We start from the raw sequence: 12,183 nt of genomic DNA, 5'->3' as shown, positions 1-12,183 counted from the left end.
TGTCCCCATTTTACAGAGAAGGAAACTGAGGAACCAAGAGCAAATGTGATATGCCTAGCCAGTGTCTAAGGGTAGATCTTACAACATCTTACTGACTCCAAGTCTCAACATTCTGGGCACTGTGCCTCTTAAGCTAACTGATTAGGGAGTAAGTATACATGAGACTGAATCACTGTTCTGGTGGGAGTGATCCCAACTCAAAGAGAGAAAGAGAGCGAGACAGACAGAGACAGAGACAGAGGAAGGAGGGGAGAAGAGAGGAGAGGAAAAAAAAATCAGAGACAGAATGAAGAGCTGCTTCTTCCTTCTTGTCTGAAACCAAAATTCTAAGTCATCCATCCCCTAAGTCAATAATGATCTCTACCTGGAGTCTCAGGAACATCTCCAAGGGACAAACGCTTCTTTCCCTGCATCCTCCTCCTCTCTCTCCTCTCCCCTATATCCTTTCCCATCTGAGACTGGGTGGAGGAGACAGGTTTCTAGACCCAAATCCGCCTATTTTTTGCTTTTATTTCAGCCCCAAACCTCAGCGTGATTTTCTTTTCTCAAGACAAAGGAATAAGATATAAATATAAATATAAATACAGACAAGGTTGTGAATATCACATTTATTGAGTGTTTGGCCCTCAGATATTCTTCCCTCCATCAACACACATACACACACACACGCACACACACAAACACACTCTTAACTCCTCCTCATGGTTTTCCTGATCCAGGGCATAAACTTGCAAACTTCAGTGTAGACTCCAGGGTCGTTAGGCTGGCCACAAGGGAAGGTTCCCCACGAGACGAGGCCCTGCAAGACTCCATCACACACCAAGGGTCCCCCGGAGTCACCCTGGGAAGAAAAAGAGAAAGATGGTCAAGAATTCATAGGAAATGAATCCCATATATTATATATAATACCCTCTGGTACCAAATCCCAGTTCTAAGAGCCTGTATCTAGTCCTGCTTAATAAAGTTCCTCTGTCCTCACCAGAAAGAGAGAGAGCATTGTTCCAAGGGACAGAGGAAGAGACAGATGACACAGCTTCATAGCCCAGAAGCCATTTGGTCTCTCAGTGCCTCTCCCAAACCATCTTGTGCTGATGACCTCTTTCATTCAGGCCTTCTCTCCATCCTCACTATAATTACCCCAGTCAAGTTTCAATTCCGTCCCACCTGGACTATTATAATAATAATATGGTCACTGGTTTCCATCTGAATTGCAGTAATGGCCCCTCCACAGTAACATCCTATTCAAAGAGAAATGGGAATGCTAAACCGTACTCTAGGACCCCTGTGGAGTCACATATTCACTGAGAGAACCAAATATAACCATTATCCATGTTCTGTTGTATTTTCATTTATCTTGTTAAATATTCCCCAATCACATTTTCACATTCTGACACCTCTGTTCTCAATCATTGCCTGAAATTCTTCCAATTGTATCATTCTGACCAGGACACTCCCCTCCTCAATAATCTTTAATAGCTCCCCACTCACTAGTGAATGGAAGTTTTAATCTCTTAATTGGGGTACGCAAAGTCTTCTCTCACACAAGCTCTTTTCCATAGGCTAGCCAGAAGCATCTAGATGGCAAAGGGGATAGTGTGCAACACCTGGAGTCAAGAAGATCTGAATTCAAATCTAGCCTCAGATACCTACTAGTTATGTGACTTTGAGTAAGTCAATTAATAATAATAGCCCTCCGTCTTAGGGTTGTCGTGAGGAGCAAATGAAATGATATTTGTAAAGTGGTTTGACAACCTTAAAGTACCTTGTCAATGCTACCATTTATTATTGTTACCTCCTAGTCACAAACTTCCTCTGCCTTCCTCACTTAACCTCCCAAGATTCTCTATGTCCTCCTGGCTTCCTGCTTTTGACCATTACTGTTCCACGTTAAGATGTGTTCTCCCCCAGGACAGGTGCTTGTTATCTAGTCCCCAGTACATGGTAAGTCTCAGGAGAATAGGATCTCATTTCTGATGATGTCCCCAATGCATTCCTGTGTGCATAACACATGAAGGTAAAGGAACTCTCGGGTAATTGGCCCAACCTTTACCCTGGCATATGATCACCTCTAATATAGCCCTCTGTTATATTATATCCAAGGTATTATATTACATTATATATTATACATTGCTTTTTTGAAATTTCCTGGGATGGAAAATTCACTTTTTTCTAAGGCAATCTATTCCATTTTTTATAGCTCAAGTTGTTAGTTTCTTTCCCAGAGATACAGTAAAAAAAAAATAGTTTTTTTTTAATCAATATTTAGCACAAAGGGTGAGAACATATATTTGGGCAAAACACTCCAGGAATCTAAGTGGACCACAAGTTCCAGATGGGCCAATTGGGCAACAGGGAAGACTCTAAAATCTTCCTCTCTCTAACACCCTCTAGCTTTACTCTCCTTGCTTTTAGTTTTACTCACAGAGCCAAGTAAAGCAAATCTAATCCTGTTCCATTCTCATCTTTTCATCAGTTAACATTCCCCTTCTTTCAACTGAGCTTCAATAATGGATGATCTAATTCTCTTGCCAGTCTCATTGCTTCCCTCTATCCTGTACTTTAGTCTATATCTTTACTGGAATGAGATATGAAGAGAGTTCCAGATGGGATCTGACCAGAGAAAATAAGAACTGGATGATTACCAACCTTGATCAGAACACTGTGCCTTTCTTCACATAGCCTAGGGAAGCTTAGCTTTTAGGAATGTCCTGGGCACAGTCTGTACATGTTGACTTGGTAGTCAACTCAGACCCCTGAATTGTTTTCTCCAGATATACATTCTAATTCTTTGTATTTAAGGCTGATTAAAAAAAACGAACAACAATCATGTTTTTTTTTTCTGTATCTCTGGTATAAATTTGCCTAAATTAATTAAGGTTATTGTTCTAGCCCATTGAAGCAGCCTAAACCCTGACTCTCATCCAATAAATATCTTAGGCATCCCCTCCAATCTTCCAGTTATCCATCTGTTTGACAAGCATGCTTTTTTTCCAAATCACTGATTTTTTAAAAAGTATTTAAAGGCAATGGGCCCAGGGCATATGCTTGAGATGCTCCCCTAAGTATCTCTTTCCAAACTGACCTCATTCCATTAAGATAAAAACTTTATCATTCACCTGGTACTAGGTAAACCTAACTATCCTATCAATCCCACATCTCCAGCTTCTGACCATCCTTCTTCATATGGTATTTTCAAAATTGAACACAATGATCCATATGCCATTTGAGAAGAGTAGATTACAAAACACTAACTAGTGCCTCATTCTTGTTGTTTCCCCTTAATTTGTGCAGTTTAAGGATTTCAGCCACATTTTTGGCTCCCACTAAAGTCTCTGTCTCCTAACATTTCAGTTTGGTTCAGATGAATAATTCTCTACTAATGCTTTCTGTGATGACCGAGTTAGCACCCTGGATACCTTAGAATCAGCTGGAGTAAGGATAAGCAAAAGTCCTTGGTCTTTATTCTAAGTCTTTAGAGGTAGGATTGAATTGGATGGAAGCAACCTTCCTTCTTTGTCTCCCTCCCAAAGTGACCCTGGCTAGTCTTACTCTACCCCCTAGTGCCTCCTACAATTCTCTGTATACACCAATTATCGAGCCAGCACAGAATAATGAGACGGGCCATTTTCCAAGCATATGCTAATAGAGTATTGTCCAATCAGTAATTATCCTTAAGTGCTCGGCTGTCCAAGTGCATCTGCTCAGTTTCAGCCCATTACAGCTTTCCCCCTCTAATATTTGGGATATTGACATTTTGAAACCAAATTTGTAACTTTACATTCATGTCATGGAGATATATTTGGCTCTATGTTCTAGACTATCTGGTTCTTTCCAAACTGATATCCATCATAACAGATACTTCTCCCATGCCCTTATCAGAAAATACAATGAGCCTGCTATCTGTGACTTCATCCAAGTTATTGACCATAAAAGAAAGTATTTATAATGGGTTTTAAAGTTTGCAAAACACTTTCTATATGTTATCTCCTTTATATTATCCTCCTATATATTATCTCCTTTAACTCTCACAACAGCTCCGAGTAGAAGGTTTTATTATTATTCTCCTCATTTTACAAAAGAGAGAACAGAGGCAGGTAAATGTGATCATCCTCATGGCTACATAGATAGTGTGGATTTGAACTCAGATCTTAGCAATCTATATATATTGTGCTACCTAAATGCCTCTTAGTATTAAACAGAAGAAAATAAAGAATAGTCTCTGGGGGACCCTAGGAAGGCTGAGAAGGAAAGAACAGGAGGAAAGAGAAAAGAGGTGGAGTAAGAGAGGAGAGAAAAGAGATAGAAGAAAGAGAGTGAGTGTAGAGAGAGAAAGAATGAGAATAAAGAGAGGAAGAATAAGAGAGGAGAGAAAAGAGAGCTAAAAGAAGAAAGAGAGTGAGTGTAGAGAGAGAGAGAGAAGAAAGGGAAAAGAAGAGAAAGGAGGAAAAAAGGAGGAAGAGAAACAGAGAGGAGAGAGCAATGTGGAGACTTACATTGCATGCATTGGTTTTAGAGCCTGCTTTGCCAGCACACAGCATGGATTCCTTCAATAGATCCTTGTAAACCTTCTTGCACTCTGAAGTGGAGATGATATTCACATCTGTACACTGGAGCTTTTCTGGATATGTCACTGTTTGTGGCAGAGGGAAGGAAGAACTCTTGTTAAGGGATAGAGAAGGGGAAATTAGAAAGTGTAGGTTCCCAGGAGATGTGGGTTTGGGAATGTTGCTTTGATCCCAGAGAGTCAAAGGTACATAGATAAAAAGCTCGGGTGTCTGACTATCCAGGAAATAAGTCTCTGCTGGCCCTTAGTAATTGTCCCATGGCAGGAGAGTAGCCTTGAAGAGTTAATGGCTCAGATGTCCAAGGGCAGAGAACAGATAGGCCGGGATCTCCCATGTATGGTTCTCCAGGGAGAAGAATTGGGATGGGCACAGGGAAGGGACAGGAGACCTAAATTCCTGGAAAATGGGTTTCCCAGGGCTGGATGTCTGAATTTCCAGGACTTAAGCAGAGAAGGGACTTGAATTCTTGGGTCCTTGCAAAGTGTGATAAGAGAGACATGCTTGGGTTCCCAGGATACAGGTACCAAGATCATTTTTCCCTATCTCTGAGAAGGATATGATAATTGAGGGTTGAACAGTAGGAAGGGCTGGACAACTCAGTCCCCAAATGAGATAGAAAACTAGGTACCTAGGCAATGGGCTTACAGATGCCATAGGAAGAAGGTGAGAATGGATAACTAAATGAGAGTGAATCTTGAGACTGGAGTTAAGATTAAAAAGTTCTAGGTGACTTGTGGCCTTCCTTGCAGCTCTAAATCTTCAATCTTGAGACTATAAGTAGGATCGTGTTCACATATCTGTTGGGTTATGTGGCCACTGAAGTCCCTGTAAATTCTCACATCCTTGGATATTTTGATTCCCGTGATGTCTAAGGGTGTCTGATGACTTGTTGAATTAGGTGTCTTTGTCCTTGAGAACTAGAGACCAGGAGCATTCGATCCCGGGTCCCTCGGAATTGGTGGAGGTGAATTCTCAGGTCCCTAAGGGCTGGTGATGCCATTGGCTCCTGGGGATTGGGGGAAAATGGCGGATATCTTGGTCCCTGGAGGCTGAAGGATGCCCATGTCTTTAAGGGCCAGACAGGGTGGATGCTTGGGTACCAGGTTATGGTGGTTGGATGACTGGGTCCCTGGGGGCTGGCTTAGGTTGGTTCCTCCACGTCTTAGAGTTGGGAAGACCAGATCTGGCTCCCTGATGATTGGACAGTGGGGCAGCCAGTTAGGCAAGACTTACCAGTTGGGCTGGTGGTAGTGCCCCAGCCAGACACAGTGCAGGTGGCGCCAGGTGAAGTACACTTGGAGGGGAGGGTGGCGGCTTTGATGTTGGATCTCATCCTGACCGGCCTCGATAGCTTTATCAGCATGATGTCATTGACATGGGTCACTGTGGAGTACTGAGGATGCCGGTAGGACTTGCTGGCCTGGATCACTTGGGAGCCCCTTTCTCTCCCCCTCAGGTTGTGCTTGCCCAGGTGCACGTTGTAGTAACTGGGGAGTCAAGGAGATTGTTCGAAAGGCATTGGAAAAACCCCAGAGGAAATAAAAACACGAATAAAAGAAACTCACTGAGCCTGAAAGCAATAGGCAGAGATTCACAGGACTAGAGAGAGAGAAGATGATCCCTGAGAGACACACAGAAACAGCCACAAGAGACTTAGGCTTGATTTTCTAACCGTTTCTAGTAGGGTAGCCTTTGACTGGGGCCAGGAGAGGGCACTATAGTGCATAGAGCACTGAGGCTTGGACTCGAGGAGACTCATCTTCATGAATTCAAATCCAGCTTCAGACACAGCTGTGACTCTGGGTAAATAACTTCACCCTGTCTGCCTCTGCTTCCTCATCTGTAAAATGAGCTAGAAAAGGAAATGGCAAAACATTCTAATATTTTTGTCACGAAAACCTCCAAAAGGGCTCGAGAAATGTCAAGACATGACGGAACAACCAAAGGTCAAGGGCAAATCACATCATTTTTCAGGTGGGCTCTAATCTCTCTACCTCTATTAAATGGGGGAGGGGAGGAGATTGTCCTGAAGCAGGTTTTTTCAATTTTTGGTGTCATGGACCACTGGTCAGAATTCTTGTTGCCTACATTCATCAGGCAAGAAAGTGTTAAATTTCACTTCCAGATGACTGGGAATAGTTTTCCCCCATTCAAAATCACAGCTCCCCCCCTCCCCTAAATCTATCCTGAGACACCTTGAACTCAAGGCTAAGAATCCCTGGACTAGAGAGAAACTCTAAGGTCATTTCCAATTCTGTATTTTTATGTTCTTATCCTCCTAAAAAGAGAGAGGGAGAAGAACACACAGAGAGAGATTATGAGAGAGATAAAGACAGAGAGACAGAAGGACAGGTAGACAAAGACAGAAAGATAAAGAGAGAGACACAGACACAGAGTGAGATAGAGAGGGACTGAGACACAAAGAGACAGAGACAGTTGAAAGGGAGGGAGGAAGGAGAGAGAGGCAAAGGAAGGAGGAGTACAGATAGATTGGAAGACCCAAAGAGAGACAGAGACACAAAGAAACAGACAAAGAGAGACAGAGAATGAGAATGAGACAGCGACACAAAAACGACGACAGAGAGGAAAATAAGAATGGACATAGAGGAGAGGGAGAGATGCAGACAAGGAGGCACTATGGGAGGACTTGAAGAGAGACAAAAACCAGAAAAATTATTTAGTCTTGACTCACTCTGTACCATTGGGCTGAGCCTCATTTGCTTCACTGATAATAATAGTGATAAAAAACAATAACAATAACAAAGATAATGATCCCTCCCATTTTCTTTGTACATCTTTGATCTTATTATCTTATTTGATCCACCCAATCCTGTCTGGTAGGAAGGAGAAGGATTATTATGCCCAATGTGGGAAACTGAGGAAAGGAGAGTGAAATCCAACCCAGGTCTGCAGTATTTAAGCTCATTATTCCTTTCACTGTCCTATTAATTCTACAACCTAGACAGAGAAAGAAACAGATGAGACAGGCACAGAAAGATAGACAGACCGAAGCAGAGGAACTGCAAGACAAAAATGGAGAAAGACAGGGACAATCACATATCTAAAGAGAAGAGATGTCAGGATGCAGAGATACAGATATAGTCAGAGACACAAAAGCAGAGTTGAAAAGACAGAAAAATGAAGGACAGATACAGGCAAAAGAAAAACCAAGGACAGAGACATAGAGAAATTGAGCAGAGAAAAGACAGAAAAGAGACTTTCCTTCCCTGTTACAACCCTCACTCCTTACGGCATCATGCAGTGGGCAGCTGTAAGCACCCAGAACGGAGACACGAGCACTCCACCACAGTGCAGCTGATTTCCATTGAACAGGGCCACCTGCCACGCATGGGAATTCCGGTTACACTCCACCCCTTCAATGATCTTCTCTCCTTCCCTCTCAGATTCTGCAAGAATAAACACCAAGGGGATAAGGACGGGTAGTAAGGAAGAGGGGAAAGTGGGAAAGAAAGGGGGGAAAAGAGAAGACAAGAAGAAAAGGAAGAGGGGAAAGTGGGAAAGAAAGGGGGAAAAAGAGAAGACAAGAAGAAAAGGAAGAGGGGAAAGAGGGAAGGAAGAGGGGAAAGAGGGAAGGAAGAGGGGAAAGAGGGAAGGAAGAGGGGAAAGAGGGAAGGAAGAGGGGAAAGAGGGAAGGAAGGGAAAGAGGGAAGGAAGAGGGGAAAGAGGGAAGGAAGAGGGGAAAGAGGGAAGGAAGAGGGGAAAGAGGGAAGGAAGAGGGGAAAGAGGGAAGGAAGAGGGGAAAGAGGGAAGGAAAGGGGGAAAAGAGAAGACAAGAATAAAAGGGAGAATTTCTCTGAACCATTTAGATATGGAAGTCTCTGCCTTGGAGAGGCTGGAAAGGATCAGGAGAGAACCATACACAGAGAGAAACTAATACAGAGACAGAGAAAGAAATGAGGGATGGGGAAGCCTGAAAGATATTGGGGATGGAGGAACGTCCCCTATCCTTTCCTTACCTGGGCAGGTGGAAAATCAAGTGGGAGAATGAAAGCTAAGGAGAAAAAGGGAGATGATGGGGCACATGCAGAGTCAAGGAAGGAAGCTTCTCAAGAACAGAGTTGGGAGGAAGATGATTGAGAGTTAAAAGTGAAAGATGGTCCACAGAGACACAAAGGAATAGAAAAGGACAAAGGAGGTCTTGGGCATCGAGTGGAGGGGTCAAATGGAGGCTTGTTTGGATGTGTTATAGAGTGTCAGAGGGAAAAACAGACTTGGAACTGTAGAGGAAGAAAACTTTGGGGGGATGAGATGGGCAATGGCGAACCAGGGATCCTAGGAGCCAGCGAAGGGTTGGATGGTCGGGAGATGATACAGAGAAACAAGTGAGACATCACCAGGGAAAAGAAGAGAAGGAAGGGGAACTTCAGAGATGCTGAAATAGAGGGAGATGAGCTCCACCTTAGGAGGGACACCTGTAGAGATCTGCTAGAATAGAAAGGTGTAACAGGTGAGATAGAAACAGTCTCACTGTGACTTGTCTGGGCAATGGGATGGGGGGAAAGACCTTGATTTAGAGCAACACATGGAAAGGGTTAGAGAGGCTTGAGAGGAGAAATAGAGGCTAGAATACTGAGGACCCATGAAGATAAAACAGAAAGAGACAAGTACAGAGAAATAATCAAGGTCAACAAGACAGGGAGAGGCTCATGTGGAGGGAGAATAATTAGTGAGAGAGGGCCTGGGCTAGTGTCCTCGTGGGAGGGTACATTCTAGAAGAGGTCAAAAGAAACTATGAGAGGAGGCAGGGAGCCTGTGGAATCCACCCAAGGCCTTACCTCCCTCTCTCCCCTGGGCCCAGGGGACAGCTGCCAGCAGCAGCAGCTGTAGTAGCCAAAGGTAGCATCCAGGGGCCATGGCGACGTCTTCTTGGCAGCCTCTGTCTCCCGGATGGCTCACCCCCTTGGAGGGACTTGTCTCCCGGAGGGCCTAGGAGCGATCAGACACAGGCTGGCATTAGCCTCTGACTTTCACTTCCTTGGAGACCTGGGAATCTGAGCCTCCTGATCCTTGCCCCCCAGAGTCCCGAGTGTCAGTCCTGCCCCCACTCCATCCTACTGGAGGGATACAGATGTTCTCACCCCATGACCTGCCTCCTTGGGTTCTTGGGGATCCCCTTTTATAGCTTCCTAGATTCCGAGTGAGAACAACCGTCTGGTGCAAGCTCACTTTGCTTAACACGCAGAAATACGATTTGAATCCCAGTCCCTTGCTCCAAACTCAGTCTTCTTTCTCCCTGGAGCTGCCTGTGCCCTCAGCCCCCTCCCACCAGGAACCGAAGGTCAGGAGCCCCAGCTCTTGCTCAGGCTCCAGGGCCCCCACCACAACCTTCTGGAGAAAAGAGGGAAGGCGGATTGGAGCTAAAGCTGAAACATTAGTGTGTGACAGGGCCGGGAGAGGCATTTTCTCTAGGGAAAGGGGGGAACAGGTGGTCCGGGGTGGGATAAGTGAGGGAGCTGCTGCCTTCAGCTTAGACGCTGCGCCCGGCAGGTGGAGAAGGGGAGAGTGGCAGGGGGGGGGGGCAGAGGCTCTTTCAGCTCCCGGTCCCAGATGTAGAAGCCTGGCGTCCCCCTCCTCTCCCCCTCCTCTCCCCCGCCCCCAGCTGCGGCTGTGGCAGAACTGGGAAGGCAGCAGGCCTCGATGGCTGGAGCGGCTGAGCAAGACTAGGGGTGGGGGGGGGGGGGGGGGGGGGGGGGGGGGGGGGGGGGGGGGGGGGGGGGGGGGGGGGGGGGGGGTAGGGGTTCCGAGACTCCGGAATCACACAAAGTCGGGGACGGCTTCAGAACTCCTAGTTACTGTTCTGTGCCGCGGGCTCGGGAGCAGAGGCGGACCCTGGAGCCCCTGGGGCTTTGAGGGGGCAGAGGCCGGTCCCTGTAAGGTGCTGGGGAGGCTGAGCGACAGCCGGGAGGGGGGACGGCGGGCGCCCCGGCAGAGCCAGGCTCCCGAGTCCCCGGGGAACAGGGCGCAGGGAGCCGCTAAAGGATGCGTGGCGGGAGATCCGGGACAGGTGAGACTAGTGAGAGCTACGCTCCGAGGGCCCGGGGACCAGGAGCTTGGAGGAGGTGGGGAAAGGTGATGGGGGAGGGGAGAGGGCGCGGGTCTCACCTCCGGCGGGATCTCAGAGCACTGTGAGCGATGAGGGCGGGCTCCCCTCCAGCCGCGACCGTGCGTCCAACCCACATGCCCGGCTCCCAAGGAGCGCCCGGCTCTTATAGCCGCCCTGCTCCGCTCGGCTCCCCGCCTTCTCTCCCGTCCTGGCGCTCCGCGCCCAGAGGCGTGGGCGGCGCCCGGATCTCTAACACCCCCTCCGTTTGTTCCTCTCCAGTCCCCAGCCGACCCCGGGACTGGCCAAGATAAACAGAGGTTCCCTGCGGGGGGTCCGGGGCGGACTGGCCCATCCCCGCCGCCCCCATCACCTTCTCCGGGCCTCCCGCCCGCCCGCAGCGCCCCGGCTCTCCGAGCTTTCCTGCCCAAAGACCATGAGAGGGACGGAGCCGGGGGTGCAGGGGGAGGAAGGTGCCCCGGAGCCCCCCGATGTCCCGGGCATCCGGCCCTCTCTGCGCCCAGCTCCGCGCCCCCCACTTCCCCCGCCGAGCAGCAGCGAGCCCTGTCCCCCCCGGAGGCCAGCAGGGCTCGGGCCGCGCCTTTCTGCGGGTCCCGGGCCCCCAGGGAGACCAACCCAGGGACTCCAAGCGGGCTTTGAGAACCATGTTCTTTCTACTCATAAAAAAGCCACAGCGTTGCCGAGAACAGGGAAATGCAGCCGTCGGTCGTTTTCCAGCTCATGGATCTCAAGTTAAGCATCCCTGAGCTAGAGATGCGGTAGCTTGTGAAGGACTCCCCCAGAACTGGGGCTGCCTCCAGGCTCCAGACTCGGTCTCCCCACTGACTCTCTCCCAATCGCATTCAAGTGGTGCCAGGAAACGAAAACTGGATCCGTGTTCAAATCCCCTCTTTCACTGTCTGTGTGACCCAGCAAAATCACCTCTCCTCCCCGGTCTCACTTTCCTCATCTGTAAAATGGAAGAGTCTCTGTGGTCTCTCCCAGCTCCAAATCCCATGAACCCATGGTTGATGTCTCCCTTCATGCTCCCCCTTTACTTTTCCCTATCCAAGTTCCCCTATGGTGAATAGAAAAATAAAGTGAAAAGAGCATGGACTCTGCAGTCAAAGGAACCGAATTCAAATCCTGCTCCTGACTCTATATGTGTGACCTTGGCTACATGTCCTAAGCACATTAGACTTTAGTTTCTTCCTCTGGAAAACCAGGGGGTTACAGTATCTCAAGATGCTTTCAGTTCTTTGAAGGATCAGGCCTTCCAAACTGAGATTCTAAGCCCTCAGCCCCACTGGTGGCCCTGATCAAAAGCTTGACTAGACGAGGACAGGGACCATCTAATTGCTTATCTTGGTATCCCCAACATTTAGCACAGTACCTGGCACACAGCAAGTGCTCAATAAAGGCTTGGATACTCTCATCCCAAGCCTACCTCCAACTTTGGGTTCAGCTTCAACCTTAAACCTATGAGACTGAATTGCACACTCTTCCTCCCATTCCCACCACCTTGTCAATCCAGAGTATTCAAACCCAAACCCCCAT

General features: G+C 47.5%; 1 protein-coding gene across 1 annotated transcript; it reads right to left on the bottom strand.

Moving 5' to 3' along the window:
• Positions 1-593: 593 nt before the first annotated feature.
• Positions 594-10,779, bottom strand: LOC100933396 (kallikrein-7). Its single transcript, XM_031963310.1, has 6 exons — positions 10,689-10,779; positions 9,362-9,512; positions 7,816-7,972; positions 5,799-6,052; positions 4,494-4,630; positions 594-841 (listed from the first exon to the last, which is right to left on the bottom strand). The coding sequence occupies exons 2-6, from the start codon at positions 9,438-9,440 to the stop codon at positions 689-691; spliced, it is 780 nt and encodes a 259-aa protein (XP_031819170.1). The 5' UTR covers positions 9,441-9,512; positions 10,689-10,779; the 3' UTR covers positions 594-688.
• Positions 10,780-12,183: the final 1,404 nt, after the last annotated feature.

The sequence above is a fragment of the Sarcophilus harrisii genome, chromosome 3 (genome assembly GCF_902635505.1).
Source record: "Sarcophilus harrisii chromosome 3, mSarHar1.11, whole genome shotgun sequence".
Classification (NCBI taxonomy): domain Eukaryota; kingdom Metazoa; phylum Chordata; class Mammalia; order Dasyuromorphia; family Dasyuridae; genus Sarcophilus; species Sarcophilus harrisii.
This window is presented reverse-complemented; position numbering and strand designations above follow the sequence as displayed.

Bases quoted from the DNA above. Each gene is read 5' to 3' on its own strand.
- LOC100933396 (XM_031963310.1), bottom strand. From the start codon at position 9,440: ATGGCCCCTGGATGCTACCTTTGGCTACTACAGCTGCTGCTGCTGGCA. The intron at 7,973-9,361 runs GTAAGGCCTTGG...TTATTCTTGCAG, and splicing joins GGCCCAGGGGAGAGAGGGAG to AATCTGAGAGGGAAGGAGAG. The intron at 4,631-5,798 runs GTAAGTCTTGCC...TGCCACAAACAG, and splicing joins CACTACCACCAGCCCAACTG to TGACATATCCAGAAAAGCTC.